General features: G+C 44.2%; 1 protein-coding gene across 9 annotated transcripts in view; it reads left to right on the top strand.

Annotated features, from left to right (window-relative positions):
* Window positions 1-24,535, top strand: part of DOK5 (docking protein 5) — a 1,081,787-nt gene that overhangs the window by 312,120 nt on the left and 745,132 nt on the right. For 8 of the 9 annotated variants that reach the window (XR_013824125.1, XR_013824126.1, XR_013824127.1 and 5 more), the window contains one exon: window positions 14,203-14,323. Coding sequence is in view for 1 of the 9 variants with exons in the window: in XM_079899078.1 (XP_079755204.1) it covers window positions 14,203-14,323; window positions 23,025-23,089 (186 nt within the window). In the remaining 8 variants the exon portion in view is untranslated. Of the gene's footprint in view, window positions 1-14,202; window positions 14,324-23,024; window positions 24,023-24,535 lie in introns of those variants that run through there. The other variant, XM_079899078.1, reaches the window with a different exon arrangement.

Below are 24,535 nucleotides of genomic sequence, written 5' to 3'. Positions count from 1 at the left end.
CCCTAAAACAACACACGTATGTTATCTCATAGTTGCCATGGGTCAAGAATGTTGGCATGGCTTCCATGGGCCCCCGGCTTCAGATTCTCACAAGACTGAGATACTCTAGTCTCATCTGAAGGTTAGACTGGGGAACGACCCACTCACAAGCTCACAGTGGTTGTTAGTGGAAGTTAGTTCCTTGGGGCTGCAGGATCAAGGGCCTCAGTTTCTTGTTGGCTAGTGGATGGAGGCCATCCTTAGCTCCCAGGGACCACCCTCAGCTTCTTGTCATGTGGGTTTCCCAACATAGCCACTTGCTTCATCAAAGCCAGCAAGACCACAATCCTGTGTATCCTAACCATGGTCGTGACATCCCATCATCCCGTCATAGGCTATTGGTTGGAAGCAAGTCACAAGTCCTTCCCACAGTCACGAGAGAGAGGGGTCCACACAAGGGTGTGCACACCTAGAGGAGGAGCTCAGGGGGCCACCTTGGTGTCTGTCCCCATACCATGCAAACTTCTGGAATAATGTTTATTTAGTGCTTTGATTTTACCTTTTAAGTACGTTTCCTGCTTTATGGCGTGTTGCTAATAATGCCATTTATTTATGAAGCACCTGCTAAATGCCAGGCTCTTTAGCAACAACAACCGTACCACTTATCAAGCCAGGCACTTTACTTGCTTTTTCTCTAATCACCACGATATCTCTGTGAAGTAGACCTATTCATTCGTTCTCATTCATTAGTTCATTCAAATATGTTTATTGTGGACATAATATGCTGTAGGATATAGCGGTAATTGACAGGTAAAGCCCATGATCCCATGGGTCTTATAATTCAAGGGAGTATTATTCATGACCCTTGACCTGGAAGGAATCACTCTCCAGATCTTATAGAGGAGAAAACAGATGCTCACAGTGGTTAAGTCACTTGCCCACAGCCATAGAGCTCATTACTGTTGGAGCCAGAAATGCAGGATCCTTTTATTTGGTTGCTAAACCTCTACCTCTGGCCACAATGCCTTACTCCCCAGAAGGGTTTTAAAGCCCTTCTGTTTCTTTTATATCCGCACTGAGAACTGTCTTAGCATTTTCAAATTACCCTGAATATCAGAGTACCTTTCAGAAATACATATCAACTCAGAGTATATGTGAAAAAATTACTGTTATAAGAAATCTCGTTTCTTTTGGTACTTTTGGGACCAGATAGCAATCATGTTTCTCATAATCCTTCCCCCACCTCCTCTCCTTTAAAATTCAGTGTATTATGATTCATTCTAAATAGGGTGTAGAAGAGGGTGGGCGGGCCTGGGGTATGAGGGGAAGGACTAACTGTTGAATGAGATGGAGCCGCAGGAACTCGTTTGCTCACAAGCTGCGAGCTGCCCTGCTGGAGCAGCTACAGGGAAGCTCTGCCCGGACAGTGTGGGACTCCCCCGAGCAGCCAGCTATTTTTGCCACCTTGGAGATCAGTGTCTATAACAGAGTCTAATTTTGGAACAAGGAGTGGCAGTGTGGGGATGTTCCTCATTCCACGGCCGGGCCTGTCATTTTTAGAATTTCCTTCAAGGCGAGAGTGACAAGGTGAATGATGGCCATTTAGCAGCTCCCTTGGGGGCTGCAGGGCCGGGCTCCACTGGGGGTGACATTCAGGCCCCAGGGTGACGTCTCCCCCATCCTCTGCAGTCCTGACTGTGCTCCCACGTTTGAGAGTTTAATCGGAGCTCTTTCTGTGTCCCCTCTTTTCTGTTGTTGTTTAATTGATTTACTTGCAGACTTGGAAATAAATTTTGCAATTTATTTGCAAATTATTTGCAAATAAATTTTGTTAATCAATTTGTAGAATTCAAGAGGAACTCTTCTACAGTTCTGCAAACCAAAGTAATTTATATTCAACCTAATTTTAAAAATGATAGTCTACACTTTTTTTTTTTTTTAATATAGAGGGCATCAAAGAAAGCATAGAATCGATTTCACTACTACTCAGACTGAAAAAGACCCACACCTGCTGGGATTTTATGTGTAGAAACAGCCTTCTTACAACTGTGTCCCCACTCATCCACCCACAAAAAAATCAGTTTTTACCTCTTCTGTTTATGAGCTCTAGTTAATTGCGTTAACTTACAGATTTTTTTTTCTTTTTAGTGTACTACTTAAAGCAGTTATCAACTTTTTTTCACTCCTGAATATCCACTCCCTTTTCATAGCTTGGTATATTAATTATAATTCAAAAATCTTTTACTGAACATCTATCTACTGCTTGCAAAGTAGATCTTGGCAGAGATGTAAAAATTTTTTTTTGCATCTTAAGGAGCTTGAAATTTAGAATAGAAGTTATGATTTAAACTCTTCAAAACATGCAACAGTGTAATCCTGTGATTCAATGTGCTCTGGTGCCCTTTAGAGGGCAATTTGTCCCTGTTGATCAAAATTCAATTCACATGTCCCTTTACTCAGCAATAGCACATCTAGGAATTTACTCTAAAAATGTACTACCGGAAGCAAAGCTGATGTGGACACAAATGGAGGGAGTTATTCCTTTTTGCTTACATTCCGCTGTTTTACAAACATTTGCTAAGCCCTGCTGTCTGCAGGGTGCTGGGGAAGTGATTGAAGAAGATGAAGTCCCCATTCTTGGGGAGCTTGTGTGTAATAGCAGAGATAGCACCCAAAGGGGATAATTAGATAAGTTATGGCACATGATGTAACAGGAACTAAATGAGGCAGCTAAGTAGGGTCACACTTGGTACTATCGAACTTGTGTGAAGCACGTGGATGAAGAAGAGGCAGGACAGTAGGCAGAGTCCGACACACACTCACACCCACACTCGCACTCACACACGTGCTTTGTCAGTACAGAGTGACCTTCCGGCGGGATACAAACGTACTGGGTAATGTTGGTTACCTTTGGGGAGCAGGACTGGGGTTTGAGGGTCTGAGAAGGGGCTTTTATATTTCTCTGTATGTTTTTCTCTTCCATTAATTTTTTTTCTTTTTTTTTTTTTCTTTTGTGTTACGCGTGCCTCTCACTGTTGTGGCCTCTCCCGTTGCGGAGCACAGGCTCCGGACATGCAGGCTCAGCGGCCATGGCTCATGGGCCCAGCCACTCCGCGGCATGTGGGATCTTCCCAGACCGGGGCACGAACCCGTGTCCCCTGCATCAGCAGGCGGACTCTCAACCACTGCGCCACCAGGGAAGCCCTTGAATAGACAATTTTATGAGCATAGAGAAAAAGGAAAATGAAGCCGGAATCCCAAATCCCATTCCCGCCCAGTGCCAAAACAAGGCACAGGTTCCAAGCAAGTCTTCTCTGAGAGGCTGGGGAAAATAGTCCCAGAGGTTATTAATTTCAGTGTACAGGTGGGGAGAGGGTTTCCTCGGTAAGGAGTTGTAAAAAGTTACCAGAAGCAAAGGGAAGGATGATTCTATTTTATGCATATGGCTGAGAATTCAAATGGCTCCGAGTAAATTGATGCAAATCACTTTCATTCCCCATGCAAGTAACCATTTGAGCACATCTGGCGCTCAGCAAGATGCTGTATTTGGAAATTTGGCCCCAAATGGTTGATTCCACTAACAGTCTGCTTTATCAGAGCTGCAGGCGACAGTGGAGGCATTGTCTCAGCCAGAGTTCTGCTCACCAAGTAGTGTCTGCTGCATTTTTTCCCTTAGCAAACTTTCTCTCCTGCTCATTTTTTCTTTTCTGTCTCTGTGTGTGTGTGTGTGTGTGTGTGTGTTTGTGACATTCAAAAGTAAGCCTCTGCTCGCTTTATTTCCTTGACAGTTCAGTAATATTCTGTGATATCTTGGTAACACTTTGATGATAGGAATACCCATCACTTCTGCTGTAAATGTCAGAACACGGGAAAGGAGCTGGAGAAAGTGAAGACAGCTCTTTGGGTGGTTCCTGCCAAACATCTGTCGGAGCTGGATTCGGCAGCCCAGAAGCGCGGGTTTCACGAGAAAGCCGAGGGTGGCCACCTGTTTGGCAGATGGTTGATTTTCACTTGAGCAGAGGCCCCTGGGACAGTGAGGGTTCCAAGGGCTGGGAGAATCACTGGGAGATTCTACTCCCCAGGATTCCGTGGGTGTTCCCATCTCCTTGCACCTCCTTCGACTGTTTGCTATTTCTCTAAGCTTTGAAAATTTTATTTCTAAAATAAAATTTATTTCCAAAATTCAGATGCCCTTTTATCACTATGGACAGAACATGAGCCCATCCTTTAACGTCTTCATGACATCTTCTGTGCTTTCCTGAGACATACACAGGATTCTGATATGAACTTTAGCTCTGCAGTAGGAGGCCAGGTCTTACATCCTGGCTGGGCATCTTGACCAGCTCAGTGTCCTTGGGCAGGTCACTTCCCCACCTGTAGTGTTTGTCCCCCTTCCTGTGAAAGAGGAGGTTGTATTAGTACATACCTTACTGAGTGGCATAATGCCTGTGGTTTCCTGACATCGTGTCTGACACCTACTAAATCCAAGTCCACCTGCGTTGTTAATGTTGACTTGGGAGTCAGAGAGGATAAGATGGCAAAGGGGATGGAAGATGAGGGAGGTTTCTCATCCACTTATGGATTCCTCTCTTCAGTCAAGTCAGCCAGTGTGTCCATCAGTGACTCAGTTATTCAGCCACTTTTTATTAAGTGCCGTCATACGAATCACACCAGACACTAGGTATATGAGCATAGATGTGGCATCTTCTCCACCACGGGAAGGAGAGCTCTGCTTACGGGAGGGTCTGCTCTCTTTTGTAGAGGACGGGACACCATTGTGCAGGCAGACGGTGACGTGACCTAAGCTGGGCTTTAAACTAGCTCTCTGGCCATTTACTATAAAATCCTGGGGGAAACAGAGGTTCTGTGTTTTATTTAAGTTTCCAGCCCCCAGCAGAGTGCATGCCTTGTAAATGATGCCCAGAGTATATAAATGCGTGGAATGAGGGAGTGAATGAACCAAAGAACGCCAAGTGCAGAATTCACTGAAAGGGGTGAGGGGAGGCAGGGACGCAGGCAGGGAGAGCGTGAACGGAAAACTGAGTTCGGAGGCTTCGTCTAATTGAGGGATCATTAAAGTTGGAGTGAGCAGCTCCATCTGGCTCGACGCTGAGTGTCTGCATGCTTTATTTTGTTTAATTTTCACAACTATCCTTGGAGATCGGGATTGGTTTTTTGAATCCTATTTAATTTATTTTTACACAAACACATGTATGGAAATTTTAACTAACTGCAAAAATATAACCGTATAGAAGATGATTTGTGCTCTATTTTTTCCCTTTTATTATTGGTTTGCATGCCTCTTTCCCCTCTTTAGCAACTCCTAAAACTTAAAAGTGTGCACTTATCTTTCCATGTTTTCCTCCGTACCCATATAATCCTACACAGAAATCGACATCTACATACACACAGAGGTGGATAGACACACATAGATGTCTACACAAGATATGGGTATTTGGGGGTCATTGTTGATTTTCCAAAATCGTGATCATATTACACATTTGAAGAAACTACCCCCTGGTATTCTCATTCGACAGTAAATGTCTCACGGGAGTAGTTTAAAGTCATGTAGCCTGGGTCTGATCCAGGGGTTGGCAAGCTATGGCTGATGAGCAAAATCTAGCCTGTGCTTGTTTTTGTAAGTACAGTTTTATTAGAACACCGCTACACCCAATCCATTTTTACATTGTTATGGCTGCTTTCACGTGGAAATAAAAGAGGGGGTTCATTGGCACCATAGAGACTGGATGGCCTGCAGAGCCGAAGACATTTAACATTTGGCCCTTGACAGAAAAGTTTGCCAACCTTGGTCTCATTCATTCTTTTTAATGGTATGCATTTTAATTGGCAATATTAGGTCCATTTCACGGAGGGAGAAATTGAGGCTCCATGGCTTACAGTCAGTAAGTGAAGAGCCAGGACAGGAACGTAAAGCCCAGGGTGTGAGTCAGTGGGAGCTGAAAGGAAGGAGGAAATTTGGGAGGCTTTGGAGGTAGAAGAGAGAATGTCTAGGGCCTGAGTGTGTGTCTGTGGTGTGGGTGGTGATGAGCTGAGGGAGCAGAAAAGGTGGGCTCTGGGACGGTGGTTCCCCACCTTCTGAGGGCATCAGGGTCACCTGGAAGGCTCACTAAGCCACACGTGGATGTGCTCCACCTCCAGGGTTTCAGCAGGTGTGGGTGAGGCATTGGAATTTTTTTTTTTTTTTTTTTTTTTTGCGGTATGCGGGCCTCTCACTGCTGTGGCCTCTCCCATTGCGGAGCACAGGCTCCGGACGCGCAGGCTCAGCGGCCATGGCTCATGGGCCCAGCCGCTCCGCGGCACGTGGGATCCTCCTGGACCGGGGCACGAACCCGCGTCCCCTGCATCGGCAGGCGGACTCTCAACCACTGCGCCACCAGGGAAGCCCCAGAGGCATTGGAATTTGAATGTCTAATAAGTTCTCAGGTGATGCTGATGCTGGTCCAGGAACCACACTTTGAGAACTGTGGCTCTAAAGTGACTCTGAGATTCCAGCTCCTTGGTCCATGGAAGAAATGGCACTGGAGCTAGAGAGAGCACAGCATGGGACCGCGTGCTTTGATGCCCTTTATACATACAAAAATCCGCAGTAAGACTTAACACCGATCATTCAGTTGAACATACATTGCGCTGAGAACAGAGGTGTCGATGCAGCCATAATTCCCTCCTGGTCTAATTATATCGGACCTTAAGCAGTCTTTACATGCATCTCAGCAGGATGTGTTCACGGTGTTTCATGTGTTTACAGAAGCAAGAACATGTGGTTAAGCTCTCTCGCTGGAGAAAGCTAGATCCTTTTAAGAAATCACTCCTCTAACTGAAGTGGGAGCGCACCTGTCCAGTAGGTGGAGGAAAGGTGGGCGCAAGAGCCGCTCTGCAGACCTCTGTTCAGACAGGACGATATAGCTCCTGTCGTCAACCCACAATGATTACAAAACTTGTTCAACAGCGTTTGCATCTCGCTTCCAGAGGATTTGGTTACTGTCACTTAGCGTAGCAATTAGCATTTTAAGCGGTTTGTATTGATTAAATGAACGTGCTTCATCAAGCAGAAAGAACCCTGAAGAATGCAGCAGATGTAGTTATCTCAATGAATTACTCCCAGCACCAAACCGTACAAGCTTGCTAGAACTTTACAAGGGTGTTTGATAAACCTCAGAAATACAGATTTACCTCAAACTGGGTAAACAGATCACATACTACACAAACACATGCTGGATTTTATGTCTTTTTAAAAAAACTATCGTCTAAGACTATTGTTCTCTTTTAAGAGAGGCATTTGGTCTGGAATTTGTAGGAATAAACCTAACATTTTAAAGATTCTGTTCAAAACACGTTTACTATTCATGAGATAGTTGGAGTAATTCTCTCTGGTTAGAAATTTGAAATTAAGGTTAAGCTTCTTTGAGAGCTGTTTTCTACTCTCCTTTTAAATTCCCCTCGTTTTCATTTTCTAGTAAGTGTCATCTGGAGAGGATCAAGGGGCTTAGGGCTGGGGCTGGGGAGGGCCTATAAAACGACAGTGTGTGAAGTGGGAATATCTTTTCTCTCTACAAGCCTGTTCTTGGAGGAGCCGGGGCACTTACACATATTGCTCAGCGCCTTATGCATAGTTTCAAAGTTCTTTAAACTAGTGCATGGAATGGTATGCAATTGAGGAAAAGAGCTCTGATTTCTTTGACGATTTCAAAAGAAGCCTTTTGGATTAAAATATTTGATTCAGGGCTTCCCTGGTGGTGCAGTGGTTGAGAGTCTGCCTGCCGATGCAGGGGACACAGGTTCGTGCCCCGGTCTGGGAGGATCCCACATGCCGCGGAGCGGCTGCGCCCGTGAGCCATGGCCGCTGAGCCTGCGCGGCCGGAGCCTGTGCTCCGCGGCGGGAGGGGCCACAGCAGTGAGAGGCCCGCGTACCGCAAAAAAAAAAATATAATAAAAAATAAATAAAATAAAAGATTTGATTCACACATGATATAGAATTGTACGAAATGTTATCCAGTGTAAAATAAGTCTCTTTCCCATGCTTAATCATCTCAGGTTCCCAGTTTACTTCCTCGGAAGCAAACCCATGACCAGCTTCTTTTGCATCCTTCCGGAACGTCATATCCCTTAATAGATATAAAGGTATCTATGTATTAATAAGTACATTCATTTTCTGAGTATCTACTTTGTGTCAGACCCTGTTCTAGGAAGCAGGAGTACAGCAGAGAACAAGAAACAGTCCTTTGGTTCAAAGAATGTACTCATTGTTATGGAGAATGAGACAGTCATCAATAGATAATAAACATAAAACTGTATCAAGAGTTGGTGAATGCTGTGAAGGAGACTGCATTGTAAAGGACAGAGAATGAAGGAGGTTTGTTGCCCTGATAAGGTGATACTCTGGCAGAGAGAGGGGGGAAGGGAAGAGTGGAAATTTCTAAGGGCCAGTTTTTTTTTACAGATATGTGTATCTGTTCTTTTTCAAATTCTTTTCCCATTTAGGTTATTACAGAGTATTGAGGAGAGTTCCCTGTGCTATACAGTAGGTCCTAGTTGGTTATCTATTTTAAATATAGCAACATATAACATGTCAATCCCAAACTCCCAGTCTATCCCTTCCCCCATTCTTCCCCCCCTGCACCGGGTAACCATAAGTTCATTCTCTAAGTCTGTGAGTCTGTTTCTGTTTTGTAAATAAGTTTGTTTGTATCCTTTTTCTTTTAGATTCCACATATAAGCGATATCATGTGATAGTTGTCTTTCTCTGCGTGACTTACTTCACTCAGTATGACAATCTCCAGGTCCATCCATGTTGCCGCAAATGGCATTTTTCATTCTTTTTAATGGCTGAGTAATATTCCTTTGTACATACGTACCACATCTGTTCCAGGCAGAGGGAACAGTAAGTGCACAGGCCCCGAGGCAGCTCTGTGCTTTGCATGTTCAAGTACAAAGCTGTGACTCTGAAGCAGATGAAATGAGAAGAGGGGTAGGAGGTGTTGTCTAGAAATAAGTAGGGGCCACATCCTATATGACCTTTCATTTGTGGTCAAGAGTTTGGATTTTGCATGGGGTCAGTTGAGAAGTCATTGGAGGGTTCTGAGAAAAGCTGAGATCAGTTGGCTTTACTCTTTTTTTTTTTTTTTTTTTGCGGTGTGCGGGCCTCTCACTGCTGTGGCCTCTCCTGTTGCGGAGCACAGGCTCCGGACGCACAGGCTCAGCGGCCATGGCTCACGGGCCCAGCCGCTCCGCGGCATGTGGGATCCTCCCGGACCGGGGCACGAACCCGTGTCCCCTGCATCGGCAGGCGGACTCTCAGCCACTGCGCCACCAGGAAAGCCCCTGGCTTTACTCTTGAAGGGGGCACTCTGGCCGCTGTTTGGGAAAGACTGGGGGTGGGTGAGGCGAGAGTACAAGTAAGAAGCAGAGTTAGGGACTGTTTCTGTCATCTGGGAATCCAGGTGAGTGCTAATGGTGTGGATCAGGTTGGTGGGGAGGGAGGTGGTGAAAAGTGGATTCTGGATACATCTTGAACAACAGGATTTGCTGATGGTTGAACTTTCTTGTAGGATAGAGAGGAAACAAGGTAGTCTCAAAGGTTTCTCTTCTTCTTGAAACAGAGCAATGGGTTGAATGGAAGAACCATTTGCCTAGAAGGGGAAGAGCTTTTAGGGAGTGAAGTGTGAGAAACGATGGTTCTGGTTTGTACATGTTAGATGAGAGATGCCTACTGGACATCTAGGTGGAAGTGGGGAGCAGGCTGTGAAATACAGGAGCCTGAGGTTTAGGGGAGAGATTGGAGCTACAGATATGCATTTGAGAGTCATCAGAGTGTGGATAGACAGTATTTAAACCTGTCCCAGTGATGACGAGCTCTCCCCACCAACATACATAGATAAGGAATGGTGGCCCTTTGGTTTTAGAATTGTTTCACGTCACTTCATAAAGATCTACCTTTTTTTTTCGTTGTTTTTTTTTTTTGCGGTACGTGGGCCTCTCACTGTTGTGGCCTCTCCCGTTGCGGAGCCCAGGCTCCGGACGCGCAGGCTCAGCGGCCATGGCTCACGGGCCCAGCTGCTCCGTGGCATGTGGAATCCTCCCGGACCGGGGCATGAACCCGTGTCCCCCGCATCAGCAGACGGACTCTCAACCACTGCGCCACCAGGGAAGCCCATATTCACGGAATTGTGAAAGCATCACTGCAGTCAACTCCAGAATATTTTCATCACCCCAGAAAGAAACCCATCTCCTTTAGGCATCATCCACCCAGCCTTAGGCAACCACCAATCTGCTTTCTCTGCATTTGCCGGCTCTGGACCTTGCATGTAAATAGAATCATACACTGTGTGGTCTTCTGTGACTGGCTTCTTTCACTCAGCATCAAGTCTCCAGCTTCATCCGTGCTGTAGCGTGTGTCAGGACTTCATTCTTTTTTATGGCAGTCCTCTTCTTTCTTATTTGTTTAGTTTTATTGTCTGTCTCCTTAGGAAGGAATGTTCCATGAGAGAGGAGCTTTTGAGGCTTAAACGCGGGGAGGGGTGTGTCCCGTGCCACACAGCTCATCTGGAGCCCAACCTGAACGGGAGCCCGGGTCTCCTGTTCCATGGTCGGCTCCCTGCCACCCTCGGCAGCACAATGCCTTGTGTGTCCTTGAAACCCAATCAGTTACATCCATTGATGGATTATCTCAGGCCACTGGGCAGCGTCAGAACTCTCTCAGGCTGCTTAGGAAGAGACCTACGTGCATCCCTGTTGTGTAGGGGGAAAGTTTGAGTGTTGAAGTACAAGAAGGCATTTCTTTGACATTCACAAAGCCTTGCCTTTCTTCCCTGGTGGGATCTTGAGTAACACTGTTAGTAGAATGAATAAATGCGTCGAGCGGAACTCCCCGCCGTTGGACTGTCCTGACCGCCTGTGCATACACACGTAAGCAGGTCTTTCCCCGAGGCCCTGCTTCTGCTCATCTCTTGAATGCAGAGTAGAATGATGCAGTCTTATTTTTTATTTTTTTAACATCTTTATTGGAGTATAATTGCTCTACAATGGTGCGTTAGTTTCTGCTGTATAACAAAGTGAATCAGCTATACATATACATATATCTCCATGTCTCCTCCCTCTTGCGTCTCCCTCCCACCCTCCCTATCCCACCCCTCTAGGTGGTCACAAAGCACCGAGCTCATCTCCCTGTGCCATGCGGCTGCTTCCCACTAACTAGCTATTTTACATCTGGTAGTGTGTATGTGTCCATGCCACTCTCTCACTTCATCCCAGCTTACCCTTCCCCCCTGCCCCGTGTCCTCGAGCCCATTCTCTGTGTCTCCGTCTTTAGAATGATGCCGTCTTATCACCACGTTCCCCACAGCCCCTGAGAACCACGTTAGTTTAACCTGGACCTGGAGCTTCGGCAGGAATTCAGCTCTGGGCTAACAGTGCTTCTGATTTGCTGGGTTGATTAGGATTTATTCCCTGGGCAAGAGCTGGGTTCACTGGCTCATTTATCCATCCTCTATTTGTTCAGCCTTCAGGGGCCCCACTTAGGTGTTGGGGACACAGAGAGAAAAGATATAATCCCTACTTTCTTGGAGTGCGTGGGCTACAGGAGGAGGTGGGCTAGGTTAGCTGCTGTCACAAAACAGTGAAATGATCAGAGAAAGAGCAGAGCTGTGGGATGTCTGCTAGAAGCACCTGGCGTCATGAAGGGGGAAGAGTCATCAGGAGGTGATTCCTGAGCTGCCTCCTGAAGGGAAGGTAGGTGTTAGCCAGGTGAGGAGTGGGGGCAGCTCTCAGGCTGAGGGATCAAGGCAGTGGTGGGGAGGAGGGAGGGGGGAGGCACCACAGGTGGGTGGCAGTGGCAGGCCCCCCGCCATAGTGCGGCCTGAGATGGGAAGGGTAGCAAGCTCAGAGGGGAAGGGTCACTTACAGCAATAAAGAAGGATGAGGGCCAGCACAGGGAGATCAGCTCGCTGCTTTGTGACCACCAGAGGGGTGGGATAGGGAGGGTGGGAGGGAGGGAGATGCAAGAGGGAGGAGATATGGGGACATATGTATACGTATAGCTGATTCGCTTTGTTATAAAGCAGAAACTAACGCACCATTGTAGAGCAATTATACTCCAATAAAGATGTTAAAAAAAACAAAAACAAATATGTCCATATAATGGAATACTATGTAGACATTAAAAATGCTGTTATAGGGCTTCCCTGGTGGCACAGTGGTTGAGAGTCCTCCTGCCGATGCAGGGGACGCAGGTTCGTGCCCCGGTCCGGGAGGATCCCACGTGCCGCGGGGCGGCTGGGCCCGTGAGCCATGGCCGCTGGGCCTGCGCGTCTGGAGCCTGTTGCTCCGCGGCGGGAGAGGCCACAGCGGTGAGAGGCCCGCGTACCGCAAAAAAAAAAAAGAACAAAAAAAGAAGTGCTGTTGTAGAAATGCCCACATGCTAACAATACATTGTTCAGGTGAAGAAAATGAGTTATAAAAAAGATATGATATATTTGAAATAAAAAGAAGCATGGGGCAGACACCTTCCAGCTAGACTCTTCACCACATGACTTCCTGAGTCTTCTCAATCTTCGAGAATTCAGACATTTTTGCATTGTTAAATAAGAAGACTTTTCTCAGCATACTTCTCCAAAGACAATTAAAATGCCTCTTTCATAAAATTAGATATTGTTTCAAAGGTTTAAGGAAGAAACAGAGAACCGGCTTTGTAATGTTCTCTATGACACATGACATTAGTGTCATTTTATTTTTGTTCCTAAATAAGCTTTCTAAAAATACAGTCAGATCATGCTGGGCTGCAGAAATATATTCACAGTAATATAGTGAGTAATTTGAATTTAACAGCTATTTCCCAAATACTTGCTTTATATTAAAAATTTTATTATATTAAATATAATCCCTTTACATTGAGAAATTCTTATAATCAGTACCTTGAGAATTCAGTTTTTTTCCTCCCTTTATTTTCTTGTATTCCATGTTATTGAAGTTGAATGTCAGCAGAAGTCACTGGTAAATAGATTTTTTTGGTTTGTTTGGTTTTGGTTTTTGCTCTTAAACTTTTGAGACTTTTCGTTTCTGCAGAAATAGAGAAACAGCCACAGAACCTCTCTACGAGCTTTTGTTTTCAGCTTTTTGCCCTTTTGGTTTAACAGGACATGTTTAGGAAGAAATGTCCCCATGAAACCTAGTGCTATGTAATTCTACTTGGAGACTCATTTTGGTAATTGTGCTATTGTGATGAAGAATCCAATCCATCACATGTAAATTTCTATTCGCCTCCTGCCCATCCCACTAAGCTGTCTTCTCTTTGAATCTTCCCCCCCGCCCCACCCCATGTGTTCGAACAGGCCATTGACTACTCCCCAAAGACCTGGGGCCTCACACTGTATCTTTCAGGATGGATATTCCTAGATGTTTGGTGCCAAAAGCTACGACTTCCTCTTCATCCCTCAGTGTCTGGAATGAGGGTCAGATGCTTGTAGGGGCAGACAAGGCTCTTTTTCTTATACTAGTGATAAAACCCAACTCAAATCAGCTTAAACGGAACAGAAATAATCGGCTTGTATAATTGAGAAGTCCCAGGCTAGTCTCTTGGTTCAGGTAGGATCCAGGGTCTCAGTGGAGCTTGTCGGGACTCTCCCCTCCTTTTCTTGGCTGTCTCCTTTGGAATAGTGTCCAATGACTGGCATGTTCTCCCTTTATTGTTCCAAGATAGGCTCCAGGCCCATCTGCTGTCCTCTTAGCAACCCCACAAAAAAACTCATAAACATTTAATTCAACGGGTGTTTCTTGTGCATCTACCACGTTCCAGAAATAATCTAGACCCTGGGATTCAGCAACGAAAAAAAAGAAAAACCCCTTAATTTACCTCTACCGATTCTCTCTTCCACAAAAGTCCTGATAAATGTCCCCAGGGATTGTGTCTTATTGGCCTGACGCAGGTCACCGGGTCACACCTAGAATCAGTGGTGGGGTCTGACCATAACGGAATCGATTGAGCTGGAGGGAAGTTCCCCCAAGGAAAATCAATGCACTGTTGCCAGCCGGCTGAAGAACGGATGCTGCTAAGTCAGTGAAACCGACAGCCGTCCACCACCACCATGGGGCCGTACGCACTGATTGGCTGACGGGCCAGCTCGTGCTTCTGCAGCTCCCTGTGTGGAGCTCCCTGGGTCAGGTCTCTCGCGGCCCCGGGGTTGCTGACACACGCTCTCTTCCTTGACACAGCTCCAGATGAGGATGAGTGAGCGGGCCGCCTCGCTGAGCACCATGGTGCCCTTGCCTCGAAGCGCCTACTGGCAGCACATCACTCGGCAGCACAGCACGGGGCAGCTCTACCGCCTGCAAGGTGAGCGCGGGCGGACTGTGTGGGGTAGGGGAGGGCTGGGGGCAGATGGCTGGGGGGGGAGGGGTGGGGAGAGGGCTCAGCTCCTCCCCTCTAATGCGCGTCAGGCTGGTGAGCCCCCTTCCTCCCAGAGCCTGGCCTCTGTCGAGGGGTCTCACTCCCCATCACTTATACTGTATCACAGTGTCCTGGGGGGAATTGTTTAAAATGCAGATTCTTGGGCCCTCACCCCCAGAGATGCTAGATTTTAAGGTGTAGGGAGCGGCTGAGCAGCGTGCGCTTTTAACGACCTACACGGGGTCTGGGCACGAGGTCTGGCCCGCGGTTGGGGAAATAGTCGAGCGGACTCACGTCTAGCAGCTCCACATTCCTTGGGAGCGTGCCGCTGGCGGTGCGGACATTCGGGCCCCCCCAGGACCTCGGAGGGTGGGGCCCGGCCCCGAATGTGTTACCAAGCCCCCCGGTGATGCTCATGACTCTCAAGCCTGGGACCCACGCTCTCCTGGGAAGGGAATGGCCTGGGGGACGGGGAGTCCTGGGCTCTGGTTCTGCTGTGACTCTGAGCCAATCCTAAGAGGCCCCTTTTCCAGAACAGTGATCTCTGGAGCAGGGTACACAATGGCCCATGGAAGGACAAGGGGGACAATTAGAAAAATGTTAAAACATTTTCTTATCCTTTCAGATGTATCTTTGTATGTTTTATATATAAGGATACCTGTGTATATGTAACGTATAAATAAATGACTAGGCCTGTGTAGGGGGTTCTTGCTGGAGACCTTTTCACTGATGAGGCGCAGAGATCCCCAAACATGGAAGAACATCTACGGGGTGGAACCTGGTTCGTCTGCAGAAACTTGCTAAATGAATGAATGCAAGAACGAATGAATGACCACAGGAACCAGTGGCCCCAGCCATAAATACCTGCTCTCTGTGCCCTGGTCACCCAGCCTTCCCTGCGGCCCTTTCTACTGATCATCTGTCCCCCAGAGAGCTTTTCCTGGTTGTTCTCCCTGGAATTCTGTGCCTTTCCCCTGTCTGAGGTGACTCTTCGTCATCCCTAGGTCTTACCTCCAGGGCCCTCCCTGACTCCAAGGCAGGTCCCCCAGACTTTATCATAACTGGTGTGGAATCTCTGGTCGTGTGTACCCTTAAGATGCAGACGAGGGCACCCTCTTTTACAGCCCCACCACAGTTTTCATTTCATATTTAATTGTGTGGCCAGTTGACTCAGGACTAGCTCTTCCAAGAAGCAGTAACACAAAGGAGGGCTGGAGACCTGTGTCTTTGTTTTTTCCTCGTTATTTTATCCCCCAGTGCCTTGCATGGAGTCCACGAATATTTGTTGAATGGCCGTATAATGTTAAGAGGGCAGTGAAGGTCCTTACGTTCTAGGCTTTATGACTGTAGGCTCTGTTCACTTGTGGGGAGCATGGCATAGTGTAGATGCTCAAAAATTATGTCCTGAGTGCCGGTAGGAGTGACAAGTGACTGCCTTGATAATTGATAAATAAGCTTACCTTCCAAGACACATCTACACAGAGAGGGAGGGTTGGGTTAGATCAGGTTGTTATAAATGCCATTGGTTTCACGTCAGAACAAATTCAGAAATTTTTGCGGCATTTGACTTATATCATCACAGTTTTTGTCATTTACATATCGCTTGTACCATTATTCAATTTTCTTCCGTCTCTTCTATTTAAATATATTTATTTTTAAAAGTATATTTTTCTGTCTTTATACTGCTATACCAATTACCTATATTTTTTCTAACACACAATAAGATCAACTGTACAAATACCAATAGTAATTCCTGAAGGTTTAAAAGAAGCATGTGTTATGAACATATATTCACAAAAAGCTACGGAGTTGCTTTGTAACTTGACTGTCTACACAGACCCAAATAATCTTCACAAAAAAGGTATGTCTTTTCAGATTCTGTGTGTCTGGAATGCAAAAGAAAGTTGAGAACCAAAGTGATGTAGGCTTCGTAAAGAGAAAATGGATAAATTGCTTGAATTCCTGAGAGACAGCCTGGTAATTTGAGAATAGTCAACTTGTATCAAAGTTGATGAATCACTGGATTTCCCCAGAATGCCATGTTTCGAAAGATGAGAGTGAGGATGTCATGAATATTTAGTATGTGTTGCAGTTTCAGAATTTATTAGCAAATATCCCAGAGTTTAAAAATCCTCAGGACAATCTGGACAGAGAAAATGTCATATGAAGAAGATGCTCACTTTACAATCCTTACTTTAACTAATCTAACTCTCTTTAACCAAAACGAGTAGGCATTCGTCAGAAATGATTTAAGGCTAAGGGTCTTATCAGACCCTTTAATATTTTAAAACATCTTCTTAAGTTTAAAGCAGATGTTTTAGCTACTGTTAGCATGCCGTTTGTATGCTCCTTGGGTTTATACAACTACCTCTGACAATGTCTACATCTGTTTGCTACGAAGAAAACAACTCTGTTTTCCAGGATACAGACGTAGTTTTTTTAAACCACGACGACAAAAAACGCAGATTTACGTGCATGCAAAAAGCCCAATTATGGTTGGAAAACCATACGTAGCTGACAGGTCTGGGATGATCATCAAAGACGAGTGACCCACTAATTCCAAAATAACTGTAGTGATAATGTTATGTTTACAAGTGGAGCAGAGCAACGCAAAACCTCACCGCAAAGGAAAAAAATCATGTTCTTTGAGAAGTTTCTGTTGTTTTTGTCAAAAATAGCAAGCCACCAACCAAATGACTCATCAGAATTGGATTTGGGTTTATTTGATAAATCTTTATCTTTAGGTTTGTTATCTATTATTTTTATAATTCAACACTCAAAAGGTTCAGGCAGACCTTGGATATTCGGGGTTCGATTCCAGACCACCTCAAAAAGGCGAATATTGCGATAAGGCAAGTCACACAAGTTTTCTGGTTTCCCAGTGGACACAAAAGTTACGTTTACGCTATACTGTAGTCGATTAAGTGTGCAATAAATAGCATTATGTCTAAAAAAGATGTACATACCTTAATTTAAAAATACTTTATTGCTAAAACATGCTAACCGTCATCTGAGCCTTCAGCAGGTCGTAGTAGTAACATCAAGATCACAGGTCACCATGACACATATAATAATAATGTACAAATTTGAAATATCGTGAGAATTACCAAAATGTGACACGGAGACACGAAGTGAGCAAATGCGGTTAGGAAAAAGGGTGCCAACGGACTTACTTGACGTAGGAGTGCCACAAATCTTCAATTAAAAATATGCAATATCTGCGAAGCATAGTAAAGTGAAGCACAATAAAACAAGGTTCTTGCCTGCATTACTGTAAACTTAAGTTCAAGTTTATTGGTATGGATTTTCCAAATGAGCACAGTAGTAATACTTACAAAACAGTCATTTGAAGATAGTGATAGCTTAGTTTCTAATGAAATAAATAACCAGTGATGAGAAAAAAATGCCACAGAATTCCCTCAGAGACGATGTGTTATCAGACTTTGTGATTGATAATTTTATAGGGTTTTGAAGATGATTGTGTTCTAGGTTTTGAAGATGATAATTAAAACTATTATTGTTTGCTCTTTGTTATATAGTATGACCTTCACTGAACACAAATTTCCAGTAGAATTCTTACATTATTCCTGTTTTGACTGCATACTGATACTCACTGAAATGTCCTATTATCTTGGAATATTTCTGTGCATGAGAATGGCATTGTAATCGCTTCATTTTTTTTTTTTTTTTGCTTCACATATACATTTTTTGGTACCAGTTATTTCATCAAATTATTTGTTTTCACATACTTTTGTTCTGTGTAGGAATTAATGTAAATGTATTTTATTTTGATATTTACTTTGTACCGATGTTTATTGAGATATTTCCTCACCAGCGTGTTCTGTGTAGATTTGTCCATATTTATTTTACCTTGTGGATTGCTTTTTAGTCGCCAGCATTCATTAAGATACAGTGCTAATACGTGCTGTGTATGCAGTTTGGGGGCTCAACTTACCAGTAAATTTGATAGATTAAAAAAAATGTTCACAGACTACCTAAAATTATCTTGCTTATTATCAGGGGTGGTCATTTACACAACAAATAAATGGGATAAGTTCATCTATTCCACCTGTACCACCTGCTCTCCTTCTTCCCTTCTGCCCACCCCCAGAAAAAAAATGAAATTGAGAAAAACTAGTAACGTCACGACCCCGTGTGCCATAGGATGAGGTTACACAGCACGTAATTTCTTCTTGTTTTGCTGGTATCCATGAGTTGTAATCCTCTGGCCAATTCACCTACTCTAATGTATTTCAAGCCGACGTCTTCTGACAGATCTGGTGGTTATTCTTGGAAATCAGACCCTTACGAGGGAATTTATCCAACTGGTCTGAGAAAATTTTCTTCTCCAAATTTAGTCCTAGAGAGTCACCTGCTGGTTGGTTTTGGAATTACCACCTTATTATTGCCGTTTCTGGTGGAGAGAGGAAGGTGCTGGTTCGGACACACCCACCTACACTAAGACGTATTCAATCCACCCTCACTGCTTCTCCCACCCCATTTGCCAGTTTTCAAAACTAAATGCTCTTCTATGTTTAGGTATATATAGAGTCAACTTGTGAGGTTTATCATGAAAACTGGGAAGGAATTCATGAAACGGAAGCATTCAACAGTGTGCTGAGCACCGTATTCACAGGATTCTTTTAAGAATTCATTGTATAAAATAACCAGAGTCATCTTTTTCCAGTTGTCTTCTGTATTGTCCTAACCCTGGTCGACACCACCTTCCTCCAGAAAAGTACTATGCTCCAATAAGTTTGGGGCAAAATGCTGCATGTTAAACTCTCCTTTAGGAGGTTCAGAAAGCAAATCTTTATTTTTCAGACTCCGAGATGTCCTGTAGTAAAAGATCTGTTTAGTCTTGCTTAAATCAGAGCTCTGCAAATTTATTTGAAACATGCAGTCTTGTCTCTCCTTCTTTATATAAACAAACATTAACATACCTCTAGTAAAGTGCCAGGTTTGTTCCATACAAGGGAGACTGGACGTACTCATTATCTTTATAAAAGCTGCCATTTCTTGAGGATCCGCTGTGTTCCAGGTTTTGCACTAGGAACTTAACATAGTCTCATTTAGTCCACAAAGCAGCCACCTGAGAGTATTTTACACCCATGTGCAGCTAAGACACAGGATCTGAAGGGTTAGTGATGTGTCCAGGATCACCTATCTAGTAAGGAGTTGAGGTTTTCATCTCTCCATCCATTCACTGACGCATTTGTTTATTTGGCAAATGTTAATTGAGCATCTACTTTATGCCAAGCACTGTGCTAGGTGATGGAGGTACACTGGGGCTACTAGACAGGCTTGTTTCTGCCCTCCTACAGCTTATAGTCGAAAGGAGAGTCACAGTCAGTAATTACACACATACATTTAATTTCAAATTTGGTCCATGTCAGGTTGAAAAGAAAGTGTTTGTAGTAGAGAAAGGTGAAGCAGAGCTGTTGTCGGTTTGGGGAGGATGATGACAAAGGGACTTCTTTAGAGGGGCTGCAGCATTTACCCCAAGATCTGAAGTCTGAGAAGAGACAGCCATACTGAGAAGCAGGGAAAAGCATTGTCCACAGAGAGATCAACAAGTGCAAAGGCCCTGAGGTAGAAACGAGCTGGCATGTTCAAAGAGCAGAAAGGAGGCGGTGTGGCTGGTGCACAAGGGCCTTTAGGAGACAGCGGGTGTGTCCAGCTTCACGGCGATGTTCTTCTCAAATGCCCTCACCTCCTCCTCAAAGTTAACATCTTAGGAATTTTGCTCTTAATCTTAAGGAGCTCCGTTGCTCAATATTTTAGAACCTTTCTGTTGGAATTGCCTTGGAAGATAGCATCCCTTGTTTCAAAAAGAAAAAAAGAAAAAATAGGCACGTATCATTGATCAGATGTGACTTTAGATAATTTTAGGAAATCAAAGAGTGGCATCAGATGTTTGCATCACTCTGCGGGACATCTTCAGTGTTGCTTATTTGGTTCACTTGGCGACAGCTCGAGTTGGCAAGAGTGGGACTATCTTCTCCGTTTCAATGAAGGCGGAAACTGAGACCCTTGGAGGTCGAGTACTTGCTCAAGATCACATAGTCACTGGGCGGAGGGACTGACATTAGAACTTCAGTGTTCTGACTTGTAGTCCAGGGCTTGCTCTTTCTTTTATCATATGTCCTTGCCTTTGGGAGGAAGTTCTGCTCCTCCCGAAGTGTTTCCAAGACAAATACCATGTGATGGAAATAGCTCCTCCAGCGGGTTGGTTCCAGGCTGTGCGATTTACATTTTTATTTTAAGGATGATAGATTCTTGGAGCAAGTGGCTACTTTGGAGGAGTTAACATTGGTTTTTCTTTCTCTTTTATAATCTATTTTTTATTGAGGTATAGTTGATTTACAATGTCGTGTTGATTTCTGCTATACAGCAAAGTGATTTAGTTACACACATACATACATTCCTTCTCACGTTCTTTTCCATTATGGTTTATCACAGGGTATTGTATATAGTTCCCTGTGCTCTACAGTAGGACCTTGTTGTTTATCTAGCCTATATATAATAGTTTGCATCTGCTAATCCCAAATTTCTAATCCACCCCTCCCACCCGCCTCCCCCTTGGCAACCAAAAATGTGTTCTCTATAACACTGATTTTTCAGTATTAATTCTAACACAGTCACATACATTGTATATGCAGCTGGTAAGAGAGAAGTAATAGATTAAGATCTGAGCAAATGTGAAAAGATGACAAATAAACCAGGGTCTCAAGGTCACATGTCTGTAGGGGCCAGGAGGACATGCCAGGACTGAGTGGTGGGGTCTCTAGTAAAAAATGGCAGGGAGAGTGCAGGCCTAGAAAACAGGGACATCCACCCTTTACGGGAAGTTTGCAGTCATTCAGCTATTGACAAGCAATTCCAAATGTTCCAAGCCCTGCGCAGGCCAGAGAACAGGGCTGGGCCCAGATGGTGTCCACAGGCCAGTACCAGCTTGTGACCTTTGTGTGAACTGCAAAAATGTAAAAATAATCTCTCAATCCATCTCCTGGCTTTAAGCTTAAAAACAGTATTCCAACCAAGCCAGGAAGTTTCAGTTACCCATCATGATAGAAGCTGCAGGTGTATTCATTTCAACTTGACCCCAAGTGAATGCTGTCAGTCAGTTTTCTTGAAAATTTTTAGAGTCTCAGGAGCTACCGTTGAAGGTTCAGGAAGGGCTTTGCACTTTACTGAAGACACGGATTTTGCATCAATATTGTTTGCATGCTGCCTACTTCCTGCAGGGAATTTTTATCAAACTGTAATAAAGATTTGCCTGGATTTTTACTTGTAGGATTCAAGCCCATTAATGCAGTTTCTCTACGTTATAGCGTGTGCTTATGTGTGCGTGTGTGTGTGTGTGTGTGTGTGTGTGTGTGTGTGTTGGAAAGAGAATAGAATTCATGTCCAAAATGGCTCGGAGGCTGGAATAAATGATTTCTAGTGATTTGGGATATTTTAATATTCAAATTACTTTAATAATCATCACTGCTATTGTGTACCAATGACTGTATGACTAGAGTTTCTTATGGTTCAGATTTGAGGTTTGCAAATGTCTGAATCCACGATTTCTTATGTCAGAAAGAGACTCAACTGAGGTGTGATGGAGGCCGGGGCTGTTGGTGATAATGAGGTAGAGCTTAAGGCTTAGGGGGCCAGAGGCCACTGTGAACCTTTTTCGCTAGGTCCAGTGTTTTGAGCGCGTGTTGGTGGGGCAAACATGCTCCACTTAGCTGGGGTCCCATCTCCCTGTGTGTTAGGCCAGCTTGATCCACACATTTGGTTCCAGGAATGCTGTACTGTTGTGTAGGTTTTGCTTTGCTCACTTCAGAGAGCTGTTCACCTGGTCTGCAGTGTGAATTCCTTTGCTTGTGGTAACGCTTATAGCCAGCAGATGGTGCTCTGTCCGCAAGAACTGGAAAACTGGCCTCCTGGCCAAATCCAGCCTGCTGTCTGTTTCTCTTCACGTTTCCTTGGAACATTCACGCCCATTCCTTACATATTAACTGGTTGCCTTTGTGCTACAGGCAGCAGAGTTAAGTATTTGCTATGACACCATACAGTCTACAAAATCTAAAATATTTCATATCTGGCCCTTTATAGAGAAAGTTTTCAGCCCTATCCTGTGTCACAAAGGGGGCTCACAGTTGCCTCGTGTGTTGCCTTCCTGGCTTCTTCATTTTTCTTGGTTTGGAACTTAAACCTGAAATAATAAAGGCTAAATGGATTTTAAGAAGTCCTCTTTTACTGCAAGATTTCCTAGGTATAAATATAATATTGTCTTACTTCTGGTCCGGTTTCCAAAGAGTGTCCTCGCCAAAAGATTCCACAGTCCTTTGATTCCATATCATCTCCTCTAAATATTCTGGGTATAGGAGTTGAAAAAGACGAAACATTAAGGAGGAGGTTGTCCTTAACTGCTACTGGTCTGATCATAGCTCAGTGCAAAGGCCACATGCAAATGAGATGTTAATCATACCATCTCTTATGACTTTCATTTGCATATCCCTGTGAGTGGCCTCTGGGAAAAAAATCCCGTGTCCTATGTTACTGATTTCCACTATAGAGAAACTTGTGACTAGCTAATCTGGTTGTGGGCTTTCTTGAAATATAACTGCCGATTTCTAAATCTTTTTTGGAAAAGATGTCACCAGCCCTCTGAAGCTTCATCGAACAGAGACTTTTCCTGCCTACCCATCTGAGCACTGACGGAACTGCCAAGAATTGCTGTGTGACATGCCTGTGATGTGTCAGGCACAGATCCACCCGGGAGGTCAGAGGATGACCCCGAGGGAAGCGCTGAAGAAAAGAAGCTAAACGTCCTGGCTAACTGCGTGGTCCTTGGGAAACTCTGCAATACCATATTTTGTCTTTTTCTTTTTTTCCTTTCTTTTTTTTCCCCTTAAAAAAAAACTTAGCATAATTGAAACCTTTTCCTTAAAAGGTTTTTCTTTTTTCTCTCCTTAAAAAAAACTTAGCATAATCGAAACCTGTTCTATAGATATCGACGTTTTCTTCCCTCTTTTACAGTTGGACAGAAAGGAGTCGATGCCACAAAACGATTTTCTATGGTAGATACCATGTCCCTGGCACCTCTCTGAATCTATCCTTTTGCCGGTTCTTGTGGTTTTTCCTTCTGAGTGTTTCAATTGTATGACAGTACTGACAATAAAATGGCTCTCATTTGTTATTCGTTTATACCGTATTCCTCAGTTATTGATATTATGGTTCCGCTTAACTGTTGGCCATCATATTTTATTATATTCCCCATTAGTTAAATCAGTGCTTTAACTCAGTATTACCTATTATGTTAATAAATCACCTTTCCAAGCACCCTTTATGTTCTTTATAGGGTTACAATTTCTCTCTCACACCATCTCCCCTCTCCCTCCTTTTTAAAAAAGCCTTTATTTTGTTTGGTGTACTTTCCCAAAACATTTTAAAATAAAAGATCATTCTTCACCCATAGGGTCGTGGGATTCTGGCTATATGGTTTTCTCTGTATCTCCAGTGTTTCTGAAGGTATGTGAATATTTGCCTTATGAGCCATGAGCGTGGTTTGGCATCGCGTTTGATGGAATCCAACCATTTATGTGTTTGTTCACTTGTTCATTCAGCTGGTCTGTGCTAAGCATCTACTAGACAGAGTCAGGAGACAGAGAGATAAAAAGACACAGGCTCTGTCACGAGGGACCTTAAGTGCAGAGGAGTATGACAAGGAAAATAGAGACACAATTTCAATACAGAGTGACATCTGCTAAATGGACCCCGAGAGGTGATGTACTTCGAAAGAGATGGTCACTCTATTCCCCAGGTTTTCCCACCAGGAAACTGCCAGATGGGGATCAAGGCTTGTGAGCTTCTGAGGCTAGAATTGCTATAAAACTGCATGAGAGAGCGGAGATCGTGTCTGTCTCGGTCACGACTCTCTTCCCAGTAGCGTTGCCAGATAAAATATAGGACATCCAATTAAATTTGGATTTCAGATACACAATGAATAATTTTTTAAGTATAAGTGTATTGCATGGGGCATAACTGTACTTAAAAATGTCCATTGTACATCTTAGATTCAAATTTGACTGGATGGTCTACATTTTTCCTTGTTAAGTTTGGCAATCCTATTTCCCAGGCCCTAGAACTGTGCCTAACACGTAG

This window comes from Stenella coeruleoalba, assembly GCF_951394435.1.
Source record: "Stenella coeruleoalba genome assembly, chromosome: 15".
NCBI lineage: Eukaryota > Metazoa > Chordata > Mammalia > Artiodactyla > Delphinidae > Stenella > Stenella coeruleoalba.
Note: the sequence above shows the minus strand (reverse complement) of the source record. Positions and strands in the feature narration are given on the sequence as shown.